The 26,087-nt window shown below is 43.8% G+C and overlaps 1 protein-coding gene across 1 annotated transcript in view; it reads right to left on the bottom strand.

Moving 5' to 3' along the window:
- Nucleotides 1–26,087, bottom strand: part of ABCC4 (ATP binding cassette subfamily C member 4 (PEL blood group)) — a 151,113-nt gene that overhangs the window by 73,678 nt on the left and 51,348 nt on the right. The window contains exons 17-19 of the mRNA XM_081908133.1: nucleotides 24,486–24,523; nucleotides 22,188–22,288; nucleotides 20,651–20,797 (exon numbers count right to left, since the gene is read on the bottom strand). Coding sequence (XP_081764259.1) covers nucleotides 20,651–20,797; nucleotides 22,188–22,288; nucleotides 24,486–24,523 — 286 coding nt within the window. The remainder of the gene's footprint in view (nucleotides 1–20,650; nucleotides 20,798–22,187; nucleotides 22,289–24,485; nucleotides 24,524–26,087) is intronic.

Here is a 26,087-nt window from a genome sequence, read left to right as displayed (position 1 = left end):
TGCTGAAGAGGTCCGTTCTTAACCTGAAACTGTTCTTAACCTGAGGTACCACTTTAGCTAATGGGGCCTCCCGCTGGCGCCGCGCCACCGGCAAGCAATTTCTGTTCTCATCCTGAGGTAAAGTTCTTAACCCGAGGTACAATTTCTGGGTTCGCGGAGTCTGTAACCTGAAGCGTCTGTAACCTGAAGTGTCTGTAATCCGAGGTACCACTGCAAATCTAACCAGGGCATAAGTAACCATCTCACAAACAGCTTTTCAAACTTTCCATGGTGCCAAAAATAAATAAATAAATCTCGCCTCTTATTTCATGGTGCTGCTGTTTGAGAATCACAAGTTCAAACTGCCTAGTCGTGCGCTCCCTGGAACCAGGCCAGCATCTCTAAGGGAATGTAGGGTCCAGCACGGTACATGTCAGAAGGAATTGCTGAAATGTCATGAACTCTGGAAAACCTTCGCATTCTGCCCATGAGTCATATTTGCTCACCTAAACGGTAGAAGCCAACACGGTTACTCACAACTACTTGGGAATTTGGTTTCACTTTGTAATTTAGATACAGGGCCTAGGGGGCTGGAGGGCAGACACAAGCCCGTAATGAAATGTTCATAAAACTATGTAACAAAGCACTTCTGCCCTTTGAAGTCTCAATCCGGAGAGCATCTCAGGCTTTGTCTCTCGTTTTTCTCACAAGTTCCTGTCTCATTCTCCAAAAGGCTGCTTGAGGAGTTTTTGAAGAGGGATTTTTCTCAAACACACTTGAGAGGCATGTATCTTCCCCCTCTCTTTAAAAACACACACAAAAACACACATTTCAAAGCTTGGAATAAATAAGCTTTATGAGATAAGCACAGTAAAAGCACCGTCTTGGCTTTCTAACCCAAAACAAACATGTGCAAGTGTTGCATAAAGTAACGTCTACAGTTATGACAACTGCTAACGAGTGCCAGAATAATATAATTCCATTTTAGAGCCAAGCTAGTATCAACCTAGCCAATAGCTACACTAATAATTCCACAAGGAAGATTATTTATATGCAATATTCACATTTTAAAATAACGACTTAGTTCTCATGGGTAATCAAGTTGCTAATCAACTCCAACAAACTGTAGCTTTGGTACCTGCCTTGTGAAGTTCTGTTGAGTAACGCAATGTTTTTAAAAAAGTGTGTTTTGCCAGAGCTTCTAGTAAGGGGGGGCGGGAAATCTTTTGCTTTAAAACAAGGAAGTTTGGGATGGGGAAAATCAGCTTTTAAAAATCAATTTAAATAAATTTTGCAAAAAAGAAACTAAAAGTGAAAGAAGCTAATTCACATGTTCATTCTGGGTAACAATGAAGTAGAATCATATGGCTTAGGAATGACAGGTACATGAACACAGCTAAGAACACAAGAACTTTCCTAGACCTTTAGGGAAAATGTGCCCTAGATATGTCACGATGTCTGAAATAAGGACGGAGCTATGTAGAGGCATCGGCTGGCTTCACAGTTTTCCCCACATTGTGATTTTTGCATAGTGTGCGCACACACATCATGATTTGTGATATATTGCCAGCTCAGAAATTATGAAGCCGATATCACGATATGGACTTCAAACCGGTTTTGGATGATAGATCGATAGATCGCTCAGCCCTACTTCACAGCCTGTGGCATAAATAAGGGACACACGGACTTCCCAAGGATTCAAAAGTGGATGGGGAGAAAACAGTCTCTCAGGTGCTGCCTTCATTTTCATCAGGAGAAAATATGCATCTGGTTGGCCACTGTGAGAAGGCTGTTGGACTTAGATGGTTCTGGCCTAACCCTGCAGGCTTTTCTTACCTTCTTATCCTAGTGTAACAAAGCACTAACGCCATGGGTAGGCAAACTAAGGCCCGGGGGCCAGATCCAGTCCAATCGCCTTCTCAATCTGGCCCACGGGCGGTCCGGGAATCAGTGTGTTTTTATTATTTAAAATGCATCTCTGGGTTATTTGTGGGGCATAGGAATCATTCATTCCCCCGCCCCAAAAAAATATAGTGTGGCCCCCCATAAGGTCTGAGGGACAGTGGACCAGCCCCTTACTGAAAAAGTTTGCTGACCCCTCCACTAACCCCTCTAATTTATTTTCTTTTTACTAAAACATGTTTGGCCGGGGGGGAGCGGGACAAGGACGGGTGGTGAGAAGACAGACAGATGTGTTTGTCTTGAAGCCGTGATTGCTAGGAACATTACATTATAGATCTCTGAAAACCAAATGCACAGGATCATTAACAACAACAACAACTCATTTCTTTCCTGCGCCATGGAGAAAAATCCCTCCTATCCCTTACTGCCAAATAATAAAAAGGCTAGATTTGTAGCAAGATATATTTCATTGGCGGTGACTCTTAAAACAGCACATGCCCTAGAAAATTTCAGGGTATTTTCAAACTGGCACTTTTCCCCATGTAATGTGCATTACCTTCCTTGGGGGAAAACACACACATTCTACAATTCTATGCATGTTATTACATTAAATAACTTAATCAGAACACACACTGTACTTAAGATTTCTTCTAAAGTAATTAAATAACTATCCAATGCCAATTAATCATAGTTAAATAAGGGTCTGTCAGAAAAGTACTATGTACCCATTTGGGACTCTGTTATAGTCAAATACTTGGCAGTATCTAAGTTAAACAATGATTCATTAAACCTCCCTCATTACACAATGGTTAGGCCAAACTTGAAGTGAAAGAATTGAAACTCCTTTGTTCTTCATGAAAGAGACATCAAACCTCAATATGTGATATTCCTTTCTTACCAACTCTGTAAACTGCTTTAATTGCATGAATCAGAATGTGCTCAGGTGGCTCAATATACACTTCTGTTCATGCAGGTGTTTGCTGACACTCCAGAGTGGATGTTCAAATCTTTCCTTCCAAATAATGAGAACACCTGACAATCTACTCACCTGTGTCAAAAAGTTCATTCATACTTCCGCATGAAAGAATCCAGCAAACACCCGACATTTAAATCTCGAAGGCCAAAGAACTTAAAGAATGGGGTTGTTCAATGTAAGATCAAGTTTAAAACTGGTGCAGTTCAGCAGTCACAGCCCTGATTCAAGGAACCATGTCAGTAGTGTTAGAAACCCCTTTATTGGTAATAATGGTAACGCCATTGTGTTAGAAGCTGAGATATGAAAGAGAGGAGCTAAATGGCACCTTAATCCTAGGTTAGGGGCGCAACAACGGAATGTCTAGGCACACTTTTTTATAACAAGAATACAAAGCTAAAAATGAATTGCCAGGGAACTGCCATCAGAACGAGAAACGGAGGCAGGGCCACCCAGCGATGCCGGAGAGGGGACGAGCAGGGGGGAAGGATTTCAACGTAACACCCATAGAGAAGAGAGGGAGATGGAGGAATTGGTGACAGGGCTCCAAGACCCTTCCCCCGACGATAGTGGAGAGAGCGCTGGGACGCCCCTGCCTTCCCCTTAATTGCGCAGACGCGTTCCGCGCAGAGAACATAGGAGGAGACTCAGGGTCAAACAGCTTTTATGCTGGAAGAGGTTCAAGAGACGCCCACTCTCGGATTCTGCAAGTGACTAACAGGTCACGGAGGGCGAGCTCCGACCCTGGGCATGGTTGGGGCAAGCTAACTTACTGAACTGAAGTAAGGTTACGCACAAGTTTTCAAAATGCACAAAGAACAATGGGAGTTTCAAACACTTTGCCCTTCTGAGGTTGGCAGGCTAGGAGGCAGCTTAGTTGGGCTGTGTGCTTGTTACTTTTTGTGGGATAGACAGAAAGCAGGAGCAAACAGCACACTTAAATTGGCCGGTGTTAGTCCAACAGTTAAATGATGAATGCTGCAAGCTCCATTGGGTTTACTTTGAGTAGAGATGAATCAGATTGCACTTTAAGTACAAAAGCAGGTGTGAGAGATGGTCCCCTTCTGACTTCTCATGCTTTAAGAGGATAAATGTCGTCCCCCCCCTATGTGAAGGGATGTCAGAAACTGATTGGAGGGCGGGGGGTGGAATCGCTCTGCAACAAAACATTTTTATTGCAACTTTAAGCATTTTCCAGTTTATCAAAGCAGTGGCAAATAAGTGAATTTGCCCATATCAAATGCTGGCAGAAAACACACCCCGCAGCAAAACTAGTGAAGTTCAACGCACTACAATCGTCAAATCATCAAAACCATTAAAATTGGGTTACAAGCTCTGAAAGGAACTATGTTTCGGAAAGAAAGAAATTCTAGAGAAAACGGGAAATATTTATATATGTATATATCTTGAATTGTTGACAATTACTGATCTCTTCTTGCTTCTTTTCCATGTTCTTAGAAAGAAATATTTATATATGCCTCTTATCTTTTTAAAAAATATGTCATTAACGCTGCCTGTCCATGTATGCTACTATGAAGTTATTACTGGCTTCGCTACAGGGGTCCTCTAAATACAAATAGGTAAAATATGCCCAGTTTCTCTCTCCCCTGTCAATATCCCCCAGAGGACTGAAACTGACAAGAACATAATCGCTTTCTCCGACTTCTGCAAACGGGCACCATGGTGCTGAGCAGAAGTGTGCTCAGATAACATGCATTTTCCTAAAGTTTCAGCATGCAAGAAACCAAGGCATGGCGTTTTGTATAACCTAAATTAATTTGCTATTTGAACAAGACTCTCAGACGCGCAATCAGCCAGAGAATGAGCCGGGGAAGAGGAAGGAAGTGTTTGGGTTTTACATTTTGCTGGGGGAGATTGATTTAGCCCAAGAAAACTGGAGTAACTTTTCACATCAGCGGGTCTTTCCAAAGACGCATTCATTTCTCCTTTGCTAGCTATCATGATCTGTGGTACAACTTTTATATCTGCACTGATGCAGGGATAGCTTTAACTAGGATTTATAAAACCAGCGTCTAACAGTTTGGTTTCTTTGTTTAAAAGCCAACAACAGTTGGCATCTTTGCAGATGTAATGCTGCACCAAAGATAACACTAACCACAGAAGAGAAATCACCCCGGCAAGGGGAGAGATAAGTATATTGTCTCCCAGCCACGTTCGGGAAATGTTGTTGGCGTAACAGCAGCAATGGGTGCTTGTGTTTTTTTATTCATGTATACTGAAGTCAAAAACCTCATTGGAGGAGAGGACAGAAAAACATTTCAAAATTCTTAAGGATGAAAGGAGAAATAACAAATTAGCTGTATTTGTTATAGCCTGTATCCTGCCATTCCAAATAAAATGGGGGGGGGGGATGTTTGCAGTTTCTGAACCACTAGTTTGCAATTCTTCCTTTCCCATACAGCAATGATAAACTTCAAGGATATGTGACAAGGATGGTTCATCTCAAAACAGCAGATACCTGTTCAGAGTAGACTGTTGATTAAGGTTGCCATACATCCAGAATAACACAGTGGTATCTGGGCAGAAATCAGCCAAATGTCAACAACTTTGGCCCAAAGAAAAAAAGAAGTCCAACAACCTTTCTGTCTGGATTTTCAGCGTTTTAAATAAGGCAACCCTACTGTAGCTTCATAGAAACCTATGAGGTAGGAAAAGCTAAGAGATTAGGAATCTTTCAAAGCCAGGTGAAATTCAGTCTTGGGCTGAGTATGACATTCTTCAGGAAAGTAGGGTAGTCCATACCCTGGAAGTTTAAACAACTGGCACATGATGTAAAAAAAAGCTGGACAATATTTTTTTTAATTAGTGAAGTAACATGAGGGGAATGGGTTTGAAGGAAACTACCTGATTGACAAAAAAAGATGTTTTACTTGTATTCAAGAAAGGTCACACAGTACTCAGTCTTCCTTATGTTAAAATAATCTTTCCATTCCCTTCTCATGTTTTAATTGCATTTAAGGAATGTTGGGCAGCATGGATTCCTACAAATCAAAGCACAGTATTCTGGAATCCTTTTTCTGGGAATGTAACTGATTTTGCAGAAAGAAAGAGAAATAGCAGATTAGAGGCAAACAAGATAGGAGAGTGAAATAACCCTGATATTTCATGTGATAAACACGTGTCAATAAGTTTAAAAGGTGGGGGAAGCCCACTGGTTAAAAAGGGAAGGAAGGGGGGGGGAGAAAAAGAGAACTACGATAACAGCAGAGGAAATCTCTCCTTTGCTTAATTTTAGACATTCTTTCATTAGTAATCTCCTAAACAAAGTAAAGGTTAGTCAGTGAGATATGCAGATTACACCAGTCTAGGAGACATAGGGATCAAACATTATGCAGAAATATTGGATTAACTCATTAATTGGAATAATAGAAGTGGAAAGCCATTTAAATAGTACCATGTTTTAGGTCACCTATCTGTGGGTAAACCTTAAGAAAAGAAATAGTCTTGAGAAGAGACATTGTTAGGCAAACAACTAATTTCTGGATGGAAGGTGGGGAAAAACTTTGTGTATAGACAGGTAAACACTTTCCTTGAAAAGTCTTGCTCCTCAGGGAGAAGAGGTTGCTTGAGGACAAATATATATATATCAGACTTATTCTCTGTCATGTGGAGTTCTTAAAGTGGCATTTGACCAGGCTCTCTGATTTAACATGTTACTATACTGGGGTTTTTTTTGAAATCTGTTTCACTGGTATGCACAAAATATTAGCATCCAGAGTTGAGGGTTATTGCTACAACATTTATGAAAGGATAAATATATAACAATTTTTCCGAAGTAGAAGACACCAAGAATGTAAAATCGTGAGCACATGGATATACAGAAAGCATATTTCAGAAATAGAGTGAGTGAGAGAGAGACTGTCTGTCTGGTACAACAGAACTTCTCTCTTACAAAGCCATCAGCCTCGGGCATCGAAACACTGTTTTGCTTCATCATCAATCTGCTGTAGTTTTGTCATTAAGAGATTTAATATTCTTCAGTGACCTACCTGCAAGATTTTTGTTGTTGCTGTTATCTTTTTATAAAAGTATTTTGCTGCCTTTTGATTTATATTCCAATCATTTCCTAAATCATTTTGGTTTTCTTCCCCAGTCAACAAACAATCAGAATAATTAATACCAATTGGCCTCTGGCTCAAAAAGCAAGCTTTAGTCGCTAATCTGAGCACAAAGACTTTCAGCCATATAAAGAGAACTATCTGTATTTCAAGAAAGCAGCTTAATCATCTCTCCATTTGCTTTTTAATGATTTTAAACTTTGTCCCTCTTGTATTCTCAACGGTGTCTTCAAACCTCACATTGTATTCGCTATCAAACTATCACAATATTGACTTCATTTTCATCCACAATGCTCATTTACCCAACAATTCACAGAACCAGTCCGTGCATCGAGTGCTAGCCTGCTAATTTGCTTTCCTGAAGTAAAAATTTATCAAAGACAAAATATCTAAAATCAATGCAAGATGCAACGGCCCACTGCACGTTAAACAAGCATTTCAATCCCTCAACCAAACAAACTTTATTCACATGCCCATCTGCAAGCAAATCATGCCTGGTATTTAATATCCTGGTTCACATGCAATGCTAAAACCATGGTTTAGTGTTACATACACAAGAAGCAAGGAGCCTTAGAAAGGCCTCAGATGTGCATCTTTTTACTCCTCCTGCACCATCGGGAAAAGGACTTCAACAACATTCAGCTTCACTTTTCTACTAACCCTAGCCAATTGCATCTCAGCAACCAGAGAATATGGTTTCAAACCCCAGTTAGTTAATCGAATGTTTTGTAAATTATGCTTTGAATGGGCTCGTTTTGAAAACAGGCCCGTTTGGGTTAAAGCACAATCCCTCTCTATTGATAGCTCAGTTAGTTAGAGTGTGATGCTGATAATGCCAAGGTTGCAGGTTTGATCCCCGTAAGTTGTTGTTTAGTCGTTTAGTCGTGTCCGACTTCGTGACCCCATGGACCAGAGCACGCCAGGCACTTCTGTCTTCCACTGCCTCCTGCAGTTTGGTCAAACTCATGCTGGTAGCTTCGAGAACACTGTCCAACCATCTCATCCTCTGTCGTCCCCTTCTCCTTCTGCCCCCAATCTTCCCCAACATCAGGGTCTTTTCCAGGGAGTCTTCTCTTCTCATGAGGTGGCCAAAGTATTGGAGCCTCAGCTTCATGATCTGTCCTTCCAGTGAGCACTCAGGGCTGATTTCCTTCAGAATGGAGAGGTTTGATCTTCTTGCAGTCCATGGGACTCTCAAGAGTCTCCTCCAGCGCCATAATTCAAAAGCATCAATTCTTCGGCGATCAGCCTTCTTTATGGTCCAGCTCTCACTTCCATACATCACTTCTGGGAAAACCATAGCTGTCCTGTAAACCATAGATGTCCCGTAAGGAACATCTGCATATTCCTGCATTTCAAGGGTTTGGGCTAGATCAGTGTTTCCCAACCTTTTTTGGGCAAAGGCACACTTGTTTCATGAAAAAAATCTCGAGGCACACCACCATTACAGCCCCGTGACGTCAGCGCGCAGCGTCACGCCGGGAGGGACGCACGAAAGTGTAAGTTTCAATTTTTCCCCCTCCCCCTTGCCTTCCTTCTGTGCCAACCGCCAAAAAGCCAAGAAAAAAGCCAAGGCTTTAGGGCAGCAGGTCGACACGGAAGAAGCTCCTACCTAAGGACAGGTGCGACAGCCGTGTCCTATTCTGCCACACTTGGCAGCCCTGCCTCACGGTCGTGACTCCCACCCTGATTTCTCCCCGCAGGTCGAGCGGCACAGGCAGCCCAATGTGTCCAGCCCAGACACAAGCCCCGCTTCCCCACTCTAGATCCTGAATGCGACCAAGTGCTCTGGACTCCCGAGCAGGGTGGGAAAGAGGACTCGCATCTGGTAGCCTCCGGGCTCCTCGCCTGCTCGAGGGATGGCATTGCAGGCAAGCTGCCGGCCGTCGCCATCGCCGCCCCCTCATGCGAGTGGACCTGCCCGGAGTGGTGGGCCGGGGGAGGCTCGCTCTCTGTGGGGATGTGGCCCGCACGTGCGGCCCCGCTTCCTCCTGCCCAGGGCTGAGCTCCTTACCCGCGATCTCGGTCTCGCGCATGCGGATCCCACTTATTCCGAAGCTCGCGCCACTAGCCGGGGCTCTCACACCGTGCCAGGGTGAGGCGGCGCGGCCCACTGACGTCATCGCAGCTCACCGCCGCCCTCAACTTCCCTGTTCCCTCCCCTCCCTCGGGTCGCCGTGGTTACCGAGGACTGCAAGCTGCTCGGGCGAGCGTGGGGCATTAAGTGGGAGAAGGAAAATTAAAATTAAAACTCGCCTGAAGGCCGCCTCTCCAGATATCTTTCGAATTTTTTTATTTTTCCCGCGGCACACCAGGCAACGTCTCGCGGCACACTAGTGTGCCGCGGAACACCGGTTGGGAAACACTGGGCTAGATGATCCTCAGGGTCCCTTTCCAATGCTATGATTCTATGGATGGACATGGAAACAAAATATCCCTGGTCCAAAGACACTACAAGCCAGGATTAGTGGAAAGTGATGCCAAACTAATATTGTTTACCGATATAGTCCTCCTTTCAGCCAGCAGATGTGCACAAGCCTGAATTTAAGAAAAAGATGAAGTCCTTGATGCATGCTTCAATAAAAATTGGCAACAATCAGGAGAGGAAGGCCAGCCCCTTAAGCAGTATGATGAATTCCAAGTTCTAACACAAGATGTGGCAAGTTGAAGTGAGAGAAAGAAATGACTTGCGCCCACCAAAAGTATTACAACAGCACATTTCTAGCTCAACGCCTGAGGAGCGCAATGGCTGCCTAGTCCATGCACCTCCATTCTCCTTGGGCTGCTAGCCGTCACAGTGCCACTTCAAGCCACGACAGGTGAGGCAGATCTTCCTCCTCAAAAGGACAAACTATCGCTCTGTCACGAAACCATCCAACATCTCAGATGAACACCCCAAACACCTGATAAATTAGTGTGTGCCAGAGTCTAAACCACAGAGCCTAGGGCTTGCCGATCAGAAGGTCGGCAGTTCGAATCCCTGCAACAGGGTGAGCTCCCGTTGCTCGGTCCTGGCTCCTGCCAACCTAGCAGTTTGAAAGCACTTCAAAGTGCAAGTAGATAAATAGGTACCGCTCCAGCGGGAAGGTAAACGGCGTTTCCGTGCGCTGCTCTGGTTCGTCAGAAGCTGCTTAGTCATGCTGGCCACATGACCCAGAAGCTGTACGGTGGCTCCCTTGGCCAGTAAAGTGAGATGAGCGCCGCAACCCCAGAGTCATCCGCGACTGGACCTAATGGTCAGGGGTCCCTTTACCTTTACCTTTTAGAGTCTCCTAACTGCGAATTCCACTGCAACAAGTGGCAAGGGTTGCAGCCCTTAAGCGGGGGAGAGGGAAAGCAGGGGTTTGCAAGTCAAGATGAGTTTCCTTTCCTACAGCACTGCTAAAGTTATCAACATGTCGCCAGAATCCCACATCACACCACTATTCTAATCCCAGATGAATGCTATTGCGAACAACCATTAAGCAGCAGCTAAAGGGAAAAAAGGGGAAGACCCCCCCAATGCTGAAAATCCAATAAACATCAGGCACAAATTCAAGACAGGTTTTTATTGCTTCAAAACATGTTGCGGATACGGTTATTCAATAGCTATGTGTTCCCGGTTCATCTCCCATGCTCAGCATAAATTGAGACAACCAAGAGACCACTTTTTATGTTTAAAAACTGATACAGGAATAACTCAAAAGGACATCTGACATCAGAGAGTTTAAACTGGATTTAAATCCTATTGAGGGAGTATGACTCATCTCAGAGGTTTAAATAAGATTATCTGCTACAAGAAGTAGCGCTACAAAAAAAAAAAAGCGTGAGGAAAATTAAGGTTTTGCTCCTAGTGGTAGATGCTTCAACTTTAAAAGGATCTGAGACTAAGCCCTTTGCTTCAGTCTCTGCCTCCCACCCAATCTTGCTCCAGGACAGAAAACAAACAACTGCAGTAATTCCTTTGGTGGTCCCAAACTTTGCTTCAGCATAACATATAAAATCTATCTAGATTTTGTGAATGGCAATATTATTTATAAACCAATTGAGGATCACAGGCTTTCAAGAAACCAAGAGTTATTCTGTTGACACACTCCTTCGCCAGAACTTCACCCTCAACAACACTCCGCGATGGAGAAGGAAAAAATATATTTCCTTATTGCTGAATTGTCAGGGGGAAATTCTGTAGCTGTTGTTGATGCTATTTGACAGTAGCAGACTTTATATCTTGCAAGCACAGCCTATTGGTTTCATGAAGTGCTCAGTTTCTCTAAATATTCTCCCATTAGCAGAGATGTACTACAGAAAGACAACGAACAAAAGAAACCCAAGATGTGAATGTAACTGGCTTCTCACACACATAACCCAAATTAAAGTCCTCTGCACATCTGACACCACCAGAAAGTAGATATCCCTCATTCAGACATTTGCATATACACACACATGTGAACACAGGACAATGGGCCTTTTTGGTGGTGGCTCCCTGATTGTAGAATGCCCTCAATGAGGCTTGCCTGGGACCTACATTGAAATCATTTCAGTAGCAAGTGAAAACCTTTACCTCTTCTGGGACACACATACACACATCCCTCCCACAGGCTATAAACTATTATGCAACTTTTTAGGCTATACAGTGGTGCCCCGCAAGACGAATGCCTCGCAAGATGAAAAACGCGCAAGACGAAAGGGTTTTTCGTTTTTGAGTTGCTTCGCAAGACGATTTTCTCCATGGGCTTGCTTCGCAAGACGAAAACGTCTTGCGAGTTTGTTTCCTTTTTTCTTAAAACCGCTTGAAGAGGTGCAGTTGCGACTGACGTTGCTTCGCAAGATGAAAAACCGCGCAACACGAAGACTCGCGGAACGAATTAATGTCGTCTTGCGAGGCACCACTGTAGACAGATATAGATGGTTTTAATTAATTTAACCACTCAGCCGACTTTGTTGATTGGATTGTCAACAAACGTTCTAAATAAATAAACTGTGGTGGTTGTTTTTACACATTTACAAAACATACATTAGCTTCAGCGTGAATACATTCATTTACTGTGACCTCCAAAAATCTTATGAATTAAGAAATGATTTTGGAAAATCCAATTAAATATATAAAGAGTGAGTTGCAAGAGACATGAACGCATGTGAAACATCAGAAGGTCAGGGAAGTGAGAAGAGTTCAGAGAGTCTGTCTTGTGCAAAGTGGCAGTATGATCACGCAAGACACCTTAGGACCCAACCCTATGTGAAAAATATGGCCCTGGAAAACCAAAGAGTGCCAGATAGATGAATATTTTTGCAAAAGAATGTCCAAAACTTTCAGAACTTACAGCGCAATGAAGAAAAGAGATACTGTGCAGGGTGTTCCTGTATTTTGCAGTTAACACAGACACAGAATATGCTCTAAACTGAGTAAAAACAGCAATGAAGTTGAGCAGAAGCAAATCATCATGTTATCTGGCATTTTCCAGTTTTCTTGCCACAAATACTGGATGGGATTCGATGCCTTACTCTGAAACCTCAGTTGCTTTTTCTATCGCTCCAGTTTTACTGTTGATAAAACATTTCCAACCCTCCCAACTTCACTCCCGTCATCTACTCCATAGGCATTTGGATTCTAAGGCAGAGAAGTGCCTTAGGAAGGAAGGGGGGGAAAGAGACAATCCCAGAATCTCCTGAGCACACAACCACTCCACAACTGTTACATAATCTGCCAGGTGCTTGCAATCTGGCAGAAGCCTAATTAATTCATCCAGATGCTGCAGTGCAGATTACTCAGGATCATCTGGGAGACAGTATTCTGCGCATTGCACAAACTACCACCAACTCTATTAATGAAATAACTTTTAATTGTAAGAGTCTTTGGTGCATTCCAGCTCACAGCTGCCCAAGTTTAAGAATCCAAGACAATTTTTTTTTTTCTAACGCAGCCCTCTACTCTTCTCAGGTTCTCACGAGCAGAGAAACACAGACCCAGGCGGACTTTTCAACGGTTTTGCATATTGCTGGTATCTTGATGACTTGGCGATGACACATTCTACAAATAAGTGCCAAATCGAATCCAAGGAAAACCTCACACCCCGATTCAGATTTTGAATTATTTCTAGCTGCAAAACCCTGGAAGATAACTTAGAAATGCATACCTGGCTTCCATGGCCACAGGCCTTGAACATAGGAAACTAACTGAACTGTGGCGCAAAGTGTTGTCTTGAGTCTGAAAAGTCAAATTCCATGGCAGAACCCTGGTTTCCTAGATCAATTATAAGGGCCAGGAACAAGATACATATGTGAGATTACCAAAATGATTTCAGTACCATAGGAAGCCCTATTTTCCTTATCTGAACATCAGATATGGCTGAATACAAACCACAGAAGCACAGGCCGGGTTCCAAACTCGCAGTGAGTTTTTGTCCTTTTCTCCACGGAATAGATGTGGCCCAGCCAGGGCTGCAAAGAAGGTCATCTTTAAAACTCCAAAATGTATGTGGCAGCATGGGGGACAGACACACGCTATCCACAAGGCACAAGCCTTCGTATACGTTCCTAAAGGAATGGCACCTGCAAACTGCTGAAGCGTTGCCACAAATGGCATACCATGGGCAATACTATCGCCCCTTCCGCAGCCTGAAGCCTGGAAGAAGCACCCTCTGCCTACGATCACGTCACACTTGTCGCAGCATATTCTTTGCTTTTCATTAGAATTCATGGAAGGGCTAAATGTAAGCACCTGTGTCTGCTTAAGCACCTTCTTTCTTGCCATCCCTGCTGTCTGAAATCAGATTAGTAAGTAGCCTTATTCCAAGTTGTCTTACTGAAGTAAAGGGATATGGCCTAAACCACTGAGCCTCTTGGGCTTGCTGATCAGAAGGTTGGCTATTTGAATCCCTGCAACGGGGTGAGCTCCCGTTGCTCGCTCCCAGATCCCGCCAACCTAGCAGTTCGAAGGCACGCCAGTGCAAGTAGATAAATAGGCACTGCTGCGGTGGGAAGGTAAACGGCGTTTCCGTGTGCTCTGGTTTCCGTTGTGCCAGAAGGGTTTAGTCATGCTGGCCACATGACCTCGAAAGCTGTCTGTGGACAAATGCCGGCTCCTTCGGCCTGAAGCAAGATGAGTGCTGCAACCCCATAGTCACCTTTGACTGGACTTAACCGTCCAGGGGTCCTTTACCTTTACCTTACTGAAGTATCTAGAAAAGGGGAGCATTATGGCCAAAAGCAATACACATCATCAACATTATTATTATTATTTATTAAATTTGTCATAGGGCGGCAGGTCTCAGGATAAAAATCACAATATAAAACCACAAAATGCATAATCAAAATAAAAAACATAAACAACCCAATAACCCCCTGTCCCAACACATTTTTAAAGTGCATTGGTTGGCAACCGTGCAATTTTCCTCTGCTAGAATGGACAGTGTTGGCATGACAGAAGACAGCTTTCTTATGACACCACAAGGAAACAGCTACACCTCGAACATGGAAGAATTAGCTTATGTGTCACTTCTATTGCACAGGCGTCTTCTAAAGCCCTTTAAACCGTATCTATTTTAACATTTAGCCTGTTCACAAACTGAGGAAGACGCATGGTGCAGTCTATGTGCCACATGGCTCTGCGTGCAGAGAACTGTGCATCTAAGCACACCCACCTCTGTCAAAAGCTCCCTGCGAGGAACAAAGCGTGCGCAGAATAGCATTCCCATGCCTTCTCCCTGTTCCGATAGCTTTAAACATGCGTGGAAATGCTGGTGCGCTGTAGCAAAAGCAATAATGCACGCTAAGCCTACTTCCTGAACGTTTGACAAGGTTTCTTGTTTGCTTAACAGAAGAACAAGGGTATTTGATGCTTGCCTCTTCTGGGGAGTTTCAGGGCAAAACAACACATTACACAGAACTCAGGGCTAATGCTAAAGGACCAGCAACCTCATGTCAATTTTTCTCCCTCTGCTAAGGCCCTAACCTGACATGGGATTGCTATTCTCAGCGGCAACCCTGTGCTGTACACACCATGCAGTTCCACCCTCAATAAGCAGTATTTTTTTGGCTCTTTGGAGTAAAGATGAATTTGGCTATGCTAATAGATAGTAAATGCACACAAAGCCTTCGGGTAATATTTGCTGATCAGAGCCTACTCCTATAGCAATCAGCTTTATAAAGGTTGCTAACAGAATCTCAAGAGTTATAATCAAATAGGTGCATGTGTAAGTAAGGCTATTTAAACTTGTAACAAAAGCTATTATGATAATAATAGCCATAAAAGAGCAACTCCCATAAAAATCATTCAATATCACACCCTGATAAGGCTTAAAGTACACAGAACCATTGTTGTATGAAAAAAAAAATTAAGGTGTTCTTTTCCCTTTAAACATGTGGCAGCCAAACAGGTTTAATCACCACACCTCTTATTTCAGCCTACTAACTGCTCCATGCAAACATCCAAAAATAATATTTAGAGTGTTATACGGTTGTTCAGGATCGTTATGATTGCTGCAACCCTATTGTGTTGTCTATCTTCACAAGCAATCGCTGTTTTATTGGGCTGTTCCTTTTTGTTTAAATGCACAGAGAAGAAAATGCATCAGGTTTCTATTATTTTAGGGCAAGAAAATTAAATATGCAATAGATACACTTCCTAAAAGTAAGCAACACAGGTTAACACGGGCGAACAAAATCCAAGCTGCGAGTACTTAAAACTAATCGAAAAAGAGCACAGTGAGAGCTCTTATGCAAGTTCACTCATTCTTCTTTACTGCCATCTCGTTTACGAGAAAATGTGCACATGTGTGTGTTTTAAGATACTAAAATTCATCTAGGTTTTTTCCTTTAAAAACAATAAAAAAGCAAACTTGATAAGCCACCCTGAACAGACATAACACAGAGATCTTCTGGCATTGTGCCTGAGTACTTATACCGATGACGAGTGACAACAGCAATGAAATATTTTAACATGAAGCTCTGCCTTGTAAATGGCCTGTACGATCTGTCAAAAATACTGCCTGCTATAAAAATCAAAGCCTTCAGACCGGTATTTCTTGTTTAAACACGCTACAAGATGAGCAGAATCGCTTGTGTGAACAAGCATAGATTTATGAACGCTACCAAAAGCAGCCTCGCCGTTCAGCTGATAGAATTGTAATTTAATACAACTCCACTATCACCGTACTAATTTTCAACATGCTGAAATGCCGCAGTCGTTCAGTGCATAGGCGGCGGCGCTGAGAGAACCACCCTCTGAGGTTTTCCCTCTTTTTACATACCATCACTTTTGAGACATTGCTGGCACTATTCGTTGGGGAAGTTCTCCGACACTGAATTCACTGCACTGAGGCTTGCCAGGAATATTCCCCGACGGATTAGACAAATAAATACATCCAGCAACAGCGTTTTGTCAAATTAGATCAACCACCATTTTAGCAGCAATAATTCAATATGTCAAAGCTCAGTGCGTACTCTTCTCTCCCCTGGGAGTGTCGGGTAAACCTATGAAGTTGCCTTATCCCCGAGGCAGGAACATGTTGCTGGACTCCATATCCCATCGGCCCCAGCCACGTGGCCAATGGTCAGGAACAATGGGAGTTGTAGTCCAACATTTGGAGGGTCCCAGGTTCCCCATCACTACCTTAGACCAATTATCTAACAGTTCTATGACCAGAGAACGTTCTGTTCAAAGCCATGCAGGTCAAACCTCAGACATCCTACCTGAGCTATGCACACTTACATGTTTATTGACTACTTATCCCAAGTCCTCTGACAGCCAGGATGGTAACTAGATACAGCTTTCCTGCATGCACACAAACACACTCACAGCTACAACAGCATAGAGATTTCTGTACTCACAGCTACAACAGCATAGAGATTTCTGTGCTTCTCTTTTCTGGCTTCAGAGACAGCAATGTACAGTACGGTAAGTAGGCTATTAGATGCCAGTGGAACCATGCCCTGGCCAGCATTTGGTCTATATATAATAATAATAATAATAATAATAATAATAATAATAATAATAATAATAATAATAAATTTTATTTATATCCCGCCCTCCCCAGCCAAAGCCGGGCTCAGAGCGGCTAACAAAAATAAAACAGTACAAAGTACAGTACATACAACACTCTAAAATCATTCATTGTAAAATTGATTCAAATCAAGCCACTGGCAACCATTGTGCCAGAGCTCCACGAAGATTGCCCTGGGAGGGAGTCAGGCTGTGCCCTGGCCAAAGGCCTGGTGGAAGAGCTCTGTCTTGCAGGCCCTGCAGAAAGATGTCAAGTCCCGCAGGGCCCTAGTCTCTAATGACAGAGCGTTCCACCAGATCGGAGCCACAGCCGAAAAAGCCCTGGCTCTAGTTGAGGCCAGCCTAACTTCTCTGTGGCCTGGGACCTTCAAGATGTTTTTATTTGAAGACCGTAAGTTTCTCTGTGGGGCATACCAGGAGAGGCGGTCCCGTAGGTACGAGGGTCCTAGGCCGTATAGGGCTTTAAAGGTTAGAACCAGCACCTTAAACCTGATCCTGTACTCCACTGGGAGCCAGTGCAGCTGGTATAGCACCGGGTGAATGTGGTCTCGCAGCGAAGACCCCGTAAGGAGTCTCGCTGCAGCATTCTGCACCCGCTGGAGTTTCTGGGTCAGTCTCAAGGGCAGCCCCACGTAGAGCGAGTTACAATAATCCAGTCTGGAGGTGACCGTCGCATGGATCACAGTGGCTAGGTCAGGGCGAGAGAGGTAGGGAGCCAACTGCTTAGCTTGGCGGAGATGAAAAAATGCCGCCTTTGTTATAGCTGCAATCTGCGCCTCCATGGAAAGGGAGGTGTCGAAGATTACACCCAAACTCTTAACGGATGGTGCTGGCACTAATTGCACCCCCGCAAGAGATGGGAGTTGCCCCCCCGATCCCATATCGTCCCGTCCCAGCCACAGCCTTTGTGCTAGGAAAAATAGCACAAATCCAGACTCTGTAGACAGGACAACCCCAGAGCCACAGTTTCTATTCTCAAGCCAATCCAAAGAGAAATACAAATGTGTTAAACAGCCTGATTTTATACATGTTTTCTTAACCAGAAGTCCTACCGTGTTCAATGGGATTTACTCCCAAAGCACTCAGGAGTCATCCCCCCCTTTTTTTTCTACTTCTCTGGGTAATAACCAGAAAACACAGTGTGGCCTAGCACAACCGTCTAAGCGGGCAGGAAGCTCAGGCAACGGATATGCCAAAATAACACTTTACCCACTCATGATAAATGTCACAAAACCATATTCAAAAACATCCTGAAGATCCCAGGCCACAGAGAGGTTAGGCTGGCCTCAACTAGAGCCAGGGCTTTCTCGGCCGCGGCTAAAATCTGGTGGAACGCTCTGTCTCAAGAGACTAGGGCCATGCGGGACCTGACATCTTTCCGCAGGGCCTGCAAGACAGAGCTGTTCCACCAGGTCTTTGGTCAGGGCGCAGCCTGACCCCCTCCTCTGGCAATCTGCACAGAATTTTGCTTAATTGGTTGCCATCAATTTGATTTTAATTTGATTTTATAATGAATGTTTTTAGAATGTTGGATTATTTTGATTGTTGTTAGCCGCCCTGAGCCCAGCTTCGGCTGGGGAGGGCGGGATATAAATAAAATTATTATTATTATTATTATTATTATTATTATTATTATTATTATTATTATTTTCTCAGCAGCTCAACATATAACCTGAAGAATTACTACTTCCCGTCGCCGTAAATAGTCAAGAGAAACCTTTGCCTTTTTCTCCCCAAGGAATTAATTGCTAAGCTAGAGCAGGATAAAATAGACCATGCTGCCCTCTTGTGCTAGACAAACAGAAAGCTAAAGAAATCAGAGACATTATTTACTCAACTGTGCAGATGACAGGAAGGTCACACAAAACATCTGTCCCAATGACCATACCTGCACCAACGTGGCAAATTCCTGAACGGGACCAACCAGCAACAGCATGGGCATGTTACCAATGATTTGCAGAGGTGTCAATAACATGCACTGATAGTTTGAAATGTAACCATGGTTTGCTACCCTATAGTGTATGGAAGGGATGCGGGTGGCGCTGTGGTCTAAACCACTGAGCCTCTTGGGATTGCTGATCAGGTAGGCGGTTTGAATCCCCGCGACAGGGTGAGCTCCCGTTGCTCTGTCCCAGCTTATGTCAACCTAGCAGTTCGAAAGCATGTCAGTGCAAGTACATAAATAGGTACAGCTGCGGCAGGAAGGTAAATGCCGTTTCCGTGCGCTCTGGTTTCAGTCACGGTGTCTCACTGTGCCAGAAGCGGTTTACTCTTGTTGGCCACATGATCCGGAAAGCTGCCTGCGGACAAATGCCGGCTCCCTTGGCCTGAAAGTGAGGTGAGCACCGCAACCCCATAATCGCCTTTGACTGGACTTAACCATCCAGGAGTCCTTTACCTTTACCTATAGTGCATGGGTAGTGAACCCCAAGACCACACCCCAATAAATAATATATGGTGGCAAATAACAGTTGTTCTGTTAGAGCTACCCTTGTCAGAAGTGGTTAGTGTGGCCCTTGCTACTTCCACCTTCATGAGCTCTTACTATTTGGGGGGCTCCTTGTTCGGTTTCCCTTGCCAGTTCCTAGAGCATTTGGCAAACTTTGCTGGCATTCAGGCATTTATTGCAACCAGAGCGCCCCTTCTGATAATGCCCATTCACTGGCACTTGCTACTGAACACTACAGAATTTACCGTTCCGTAGTGGAAACGGACAAAAGCCAAACCCAAAGAAGGAGGAGCCTCTACAATTCACCACAAACAAATGAGGTTGGAGACAGGATGTTGTTCTAAAGATACACACACACACACAACACACACACACACACACACACACACACACACACACAGACAGACACACTGGTACCTCTACTTATGAACTTAATTTGTTCTGGAGATCCATTCTTAACATGAAACTGTTCTTAACTAGAGGCGTGCTTTCGCTAATGGGGCCTCTTGCTGCTGCTGCGCTGCTGGCACACGATTTCCGTTCTCATCCTGGGGCAAAGTTCTCAACTCAAGGTAACTCTTCCAGGTTAGCGGAGTTTGTAACTTGAGGCGTTTGTACCTCGAGGTACCACTGTATATACACATACATGCACACACACATATGTATGTATGTTGAGGACAAGCCACCACGGCCAACAAACATAGTGAAGTAAGGCAAGTTGGGGCTACGTGAATGTCATGTATGGCTTTTGTCTTGACCTCTGCTGGCAACACAGCCCTCAGCTGCCGCCCCCAAGCCACTCCTGCATAAGATTCACCCTCAGTTTCTCAAAGCAAACTGTAAAGATACACAAAATACTTATTTTATTTATTAAATTATTACAGGTCCTTCAGAAAAACAATTTCAGTGCTCTGCAAAGAAATATAATGTTCAGGTAACAATATACTCAGAATATTGTTTTTCAAGTTAGGTTGAACCAAGTGCTATCTTTCCTCAAATCGTGACGAGAACTAGCATGCTAGTCATGTCTACAAATATTCAGATTCCTGTAAAAGCAACTAGAAAATCATTAGCACAACAGGTGCAACAGAAACTTACCAGGTTTTGTCTAGATGTGCAAGATCAATACCACCAGTGAATTAACAGTGCACAATTTTTCAGGAATCACAGACTAGCCCCGTTGAACAGGCACCAAAATATTCTGCCTGAACACTTATTAACAACTAAAAAGCCATACGAATAGAAGGCTATGGTTTTTTTTAATCATTTAATGATAGATTGCAACTTACCAATAGGATTCACATCAAAAAATAGCACTGGAGCTCTCAAAATGGACTGAAACATTTTGTTGTGCAAGGTCTGAGCAGCATTAACCAAAACTTGGAACATTAGGAGACTCCTCAATATGGTGAAGACTATTGCAGCCACGGTTAAACCTGTAAATGAATGAAGCATCATGAATTGTAGTCTACTCAGGATCCCAGAGGAGGTGAGTCATTCCCCCTTGCCAAAAATGTAATAAAAAGAGAGGTGTATACGTGCACCTCCATCACATTTGACTTGGCCTTCAATTCGCATGGGATACTGATATGACCCCCCAACAATGTGGTCCCAAAAGCTAGTCCAGCACTCCATGTGATGGTTTACCCTAGAGAAGAATAGGTCCTCACATTTTCTACAATGTACAGGGGTTCCTTGGCAGACAAGTGGAACAGGTGCCCAGAAGCATGAAAGTTTGAAAACCACAGATGCAGATTATTTAATTTGTAACTTACAGGGGGAAAACCCACGTGAATACTAAATAGGAGGATTTTACTAGCGTCGTACCTTGGATCCCGAGCTCAGATGATTTGAATCCCAAATGCCACAAAACCAGAAGTGAGTGTTCCGGTGTGTGAATATTCTTTGAAATTTGAACGTCCGACAGGGCTTCCGGGGCTTCTGATTGGCTGCAGGAGCTTCCTGCAGCCAATCAGAAGCTGCGCTTTGGTTTCCGAACATTTTGGAAGTCGAACACACTACCGGAACAGATTCCGTTCGACTTCCAAGGTACGGCTGTACTGTGATTTGCTTTAAAATTCGTCCTGATTATCACAGATAAGGCTGGCAGAAGAAAGGGAGAATTTGAACCTAGGAAGGGAGGCCGGGGCAGGGAAATGCAAGGTCCTGCGGTCCACTCCTCATCTCTTAACCATGGTTTCAGAGCTCGGATACCTCCTGTCTGCTTCAGCCGGTTTTGAGCACAACCTGTTTTTCCACGTTTGCTCTCCTAATCCATTGCACCAGCTTTTGAGCTGCATGCTAACACTTGATATTCTGTGCAGGCCACTTTCTGCTTTTCGCCTCGCAGTTTGTTAATTTGCTATAGCACTTGAGATCAAAATATATCCATGTTGCTGCTGTTGTTGTTTTTATAGGCTGATCTTTTAATAATAAAAAACAAAATTGAAACCGAGCGCAGTAAAATGAGGATCAATCTCTAATCCTTCTGCCCGTCCTTATTAGCGCTGAAGATTTAGCTAGGACAATCCATTTGGGGAGACAAAAGCCACCTGTTTACAGTGAATGACTTTTTGAATACTCAATTTCTGATTTGCCTTCCAAAATCCAGAAAACAAATTAAACCTCTCCTTTCTACGAATGTTGTGTTTTTTTTAAAAGCTTTTTTTAAAGAGTCAATTATTTTAATCAGAAAACAAGGTACCATCTTGCTAATCTGTAATGACAAAACTAAATCACTGGTGGAGATGGGATGTTTGGGGCCTGCTGCTACTTAAGACACCATGTTGCAAAACATAACAATAATGGTTTTTAAAGGATTTTTACCTCCATACATTCCTAAATACCAGCCAAGGTCAAGCGTTTTTGTCACATTGTTTTCAGTGCTCCTCTCCATGGTAACATTCAGCTTTACTTGTTCATTAGCCCTGTATAATCATCAAAAGGAGTGGAAAGAAAATAATTTAAATGTGTTTAAGTACATAACAGAAGGATTGAATTGTGGCTCTAACTAGCTTCTGGAAAGCCTACTGAAGACCTGAAGGCAACAGGACTTCCTACCCACTCACTTAAACCTTAATCCCTAGCATCAGGTATTCAGAAACACACTAAATCCACACATCTTCAGGTTGTTTTAAATGAAGTTTTCCAAAGCTTCTCTTTTCATACGTAAGTAAAACATTAAGATCTGCAGAATTGTGCAGTACAGTGGTGCCTCGCAAGACAAAATTAATCCGTTCCGCGAGTCTCTTCGTCTTGCGGTTTTTTCGTCTTGCGAAGCACGGCTATTAGCGGCTTAGTGGCTTTAAGAAAAAGGGGGAAAAAACTCGCAATAACTCGCAAGACATTTCGTCTTGCGAAGCAAGCCCATAGGGAAATTCATCTAGTGAAGCGACGCAAAAACCGAAAAACCCTTTCGTCTTGCGCGTTTTTCGTTTAGCGAGGCATTCGTCTTGCGGGGCACCACTGTAGTATATGCTAATTTATAAATAAATACGGTGAATTTGTTAAGCATGTCTAACAAGGATCTTTGCCAGCAGGGCAATATCTTGTTCCCATGCAACAGTACGTGCAGTCAAGGATGGGAAGGGAAGAGGCATACAAGGGCATAAAACCACTTTTCTCCATCAAGCCATTCATTCACCAAACCCCATGACAGGTGCTCCTACTTTCAGTGCTTCTCCAAGGTCTCAAGCAGAGGTCTTTTACCCAGGATCCTTATCAATGCAAAAATGAACCAAGGACTCTGGTCTCAAAGCAGGCGCAATCTGTAGCACTGAGCCACAGACCCCCGGCTCTTGCACTCCAGAGCAGCAGAAAGCAAAACACACAGCATCTAATGAACTTTGTGGGTTGCCGGGAGAAGAAGACATACGCTGGAGTCTGGTGCATCTAGGTGAAACTTGGAAATATCTGTCTGTCCTTGTACTTGGGGAGGATTTGAGCAAAATGCCAGGTTCTGGCAAAGCGAGACTGAGCAGAACCCACAGTATGTTACAACTGCAGGTAACATTTAAACTGTGGGACTACATTATGCTGTCAGTCAAGGGACTGACCCTACCTGGAACTGTCTGGTGTTTTTGTGTTCCATTGGCACATTCCGCAGGTGTGTTGAATAGGTACTCTGCCCCAACAGAGTGTCACCATAGAACCCCACTAAGCACTTGGAAAGGCCCACATGGATATTGATGATGATATTTTTTATTTTTTTTTTATTATTATTATTATTATTATTATTATTATTATTATTATTATTATTATTCCCGTATTTTTCTGTGTATAAAACTAGGGTTTTTTTAACCAAAAAATTAGGTTTAAAATCGGGACTCGTCTTATACACAGGTAGTGCTGAGGGGTGTTTTCTTAATTTGGAGTCCTCAAAAATAGGGGGCGTCTTATACATGAGAGTGTCTTAGACACGGAAAAATACAGTATTTGAATTTATATACCGCCCTACACCCGGGGGTCTCAGGGCGGTTCACAGAATAAAATCAAGACATAAAACCACAAAATACATAATAAAAACAACCCAATAGCTCCCCCCCCAAAAAAGCCATTTCCCCTCTGGGTCTGGGTAGGTTCATATGGAAAGAGAGGGTCCTTGAGGTTTTGCGGTCCTGAGCCGTTTAAGGCTTCATAGGTCAAAACCAGCACCTTGAATTGGGCCCAGAAACCAATTTGCAGCCAGTGCAGTTGGACCAGGACCAGTCATCATACAGGGCGGCCAAAGCAGTTTTTGTGCCTAAACCAGGCCTAAACGCCAATTGAAATCGATCCAGAAAATCAGATAGATCTACAGATTGATGTATTCCCACCAGCATAGCTGGTGGTAGTCTCTGAAACATGGCATTCTAGGGAATCCAACGCTCCTTCATTTTGATGGAAAGCCACCAGGGTCAGCCCCCTACCCACTCAAGTCTGAAACTGGTGGGACAATTTCCTGCCCCCCACACTGGAGTGGGGAGTGGGAGAGAATTGAAGGGGGGAGATAACTGCAGGGGGGGGAGGCAGGTGTGCGCCCCAAACTCCCACCCTGGCCAGTGCAACCACGGGAATGGAGCGACTCTCCAACCTTCCCTACTTAGGATTGAGCTCTAAAAGATTTTAGAAGAAATAACAACTCACCAATAAGAAAGCCACCAGTCCTGCAGCACATAGGCAACCTTGAACAAACAGAATGAAACAGAATTAGCCCCCAAATGGAAAATGAGCGGGGTCCCAACTAAAGAAGATTGGCAACTTAATCTGATAGAATTTGCACAACTTGCAGACTTAACGTATAGAATCAGGGAACCAGAAGAACACACGTTTAAAGAAGATTGGAAAACTTTTATTGAATATATGGAAAATAACTGTGTACAGCTGAAAATGCTGGCAGCATTGAGGTAAATTCAACAGTGGAAATCATTTTTGATGGATATAAGAATGGAAAACCGATTGGTATAGTTTTAGTACCAAGCACGTTATTATCCTAGAAAATGTGCCCCCCAAAGTACAAGAAAACTAGATCTCCTCAAGTATTGTTCAGGGAATTGGGTAATTGTAGAACAGAGTTCTATTAGTGGCCTGGCTGCAAGAGAGCTTCTCAGAGAGACTGTAATTGTACAGCTGGACACCTGAATCACACCCACTTACAGTGGTGCCTCGCAAGACGAAAAGAATCCATTCCGCGAGTCTCTTCGTCTTGCGGTTTTTTCGTCTTGCGAAGCAAGCCCATTAGCAGCTTAGCGGATTAGCGCTATTAGCGGCTTAGCGGATCAGCTGATAAGCGGCTTAGCAGATCAGCTGTTAAGTGGCTTAGTGGATCAGCTGATAAGCGGCTTAGCGGATCAGCTGTTAAGTGGCTTAGCGGATCAGCTGTTAAGCGACTTAGCGGATCAACTGTTAAGCGGCTTAGCGGATCAGCTGTTAAGCGGCTTAGCGGATCAGCTGATAAGTGGCTTAGCGGCTTGGGAAAAGGGGGGGAGGGGGAAAAACCCGCAGGAACTCACAAGACATTTTCGTCTTGCGAAGCAAGCCCATAGGAAATTCATTTTGCGAAGCAGCTCCAAAACGGAAAACCCTTTCGTCTAGCGGGTTTTCCGTCTTGCGAGGCATTCGTCTTGCGGGGCACCACTGTATCAAGGATGACTGTCTCATTCCTGGACCACCAGACATTTGTACGTTGGCCATAATGTGGGTGTGGGTGCTTGTGCAGGTAGGTACAAATTGTACAGCAGATTCTGAAAATTCAATAAGCTAAAAAATGTATTGTTCTATTTTCAATGGATGCAAGTATATCACACTCCAAACCAGACTCATAACCCACAGTGTGGTGAATGAGCACAATTCCTCTCTACCAGTATATATAGAAGCTAAATCTTAGAGCTTTGCCTAAAATGGCCCGTAGATTGTTACTTGATCTTGCTGCACAAACCTGAGTTAGCAACAAGTGCACCACCTTGCCCTTGCGATTGAGGGGGCCGGCACCACGCAACAGGCACGGGTGACATCAGCACACTGCTTGATGCGCGAACGTCATGTGTGCATGTCAAGCAATGTGCTGACCCATCACGCACGTGCCACGAGGCATGTGCTTGTGATGCATGCATGCCATGTGGGCTGTGCGCTTAGGGTGAGCATGTTGCATGATGTGTGTTCACGGCTGCTGCGGGTTGGGGGGCAGCCCCCTTCTTGAAAATTCGGGGGGCCCTTGGAGCTACCAGATGGCACCTATGCTTAGCAATG

Source organism: Podarcis melisellensis (assembly GCF_964234715.1).
Source record: "Podarcis melisellensis genome assembly, chromosome: 4".
NCBI lineage: Eukaryota > Metazoa > Chordata > Lepidosauria > Squamata > Lacertidae > Podarcis > Podarcis melisellensis.
Note: the sequence above shows the minus strand (reverse complement) of the source record. Positions and strands in the feature narration are given on the sequence as shown.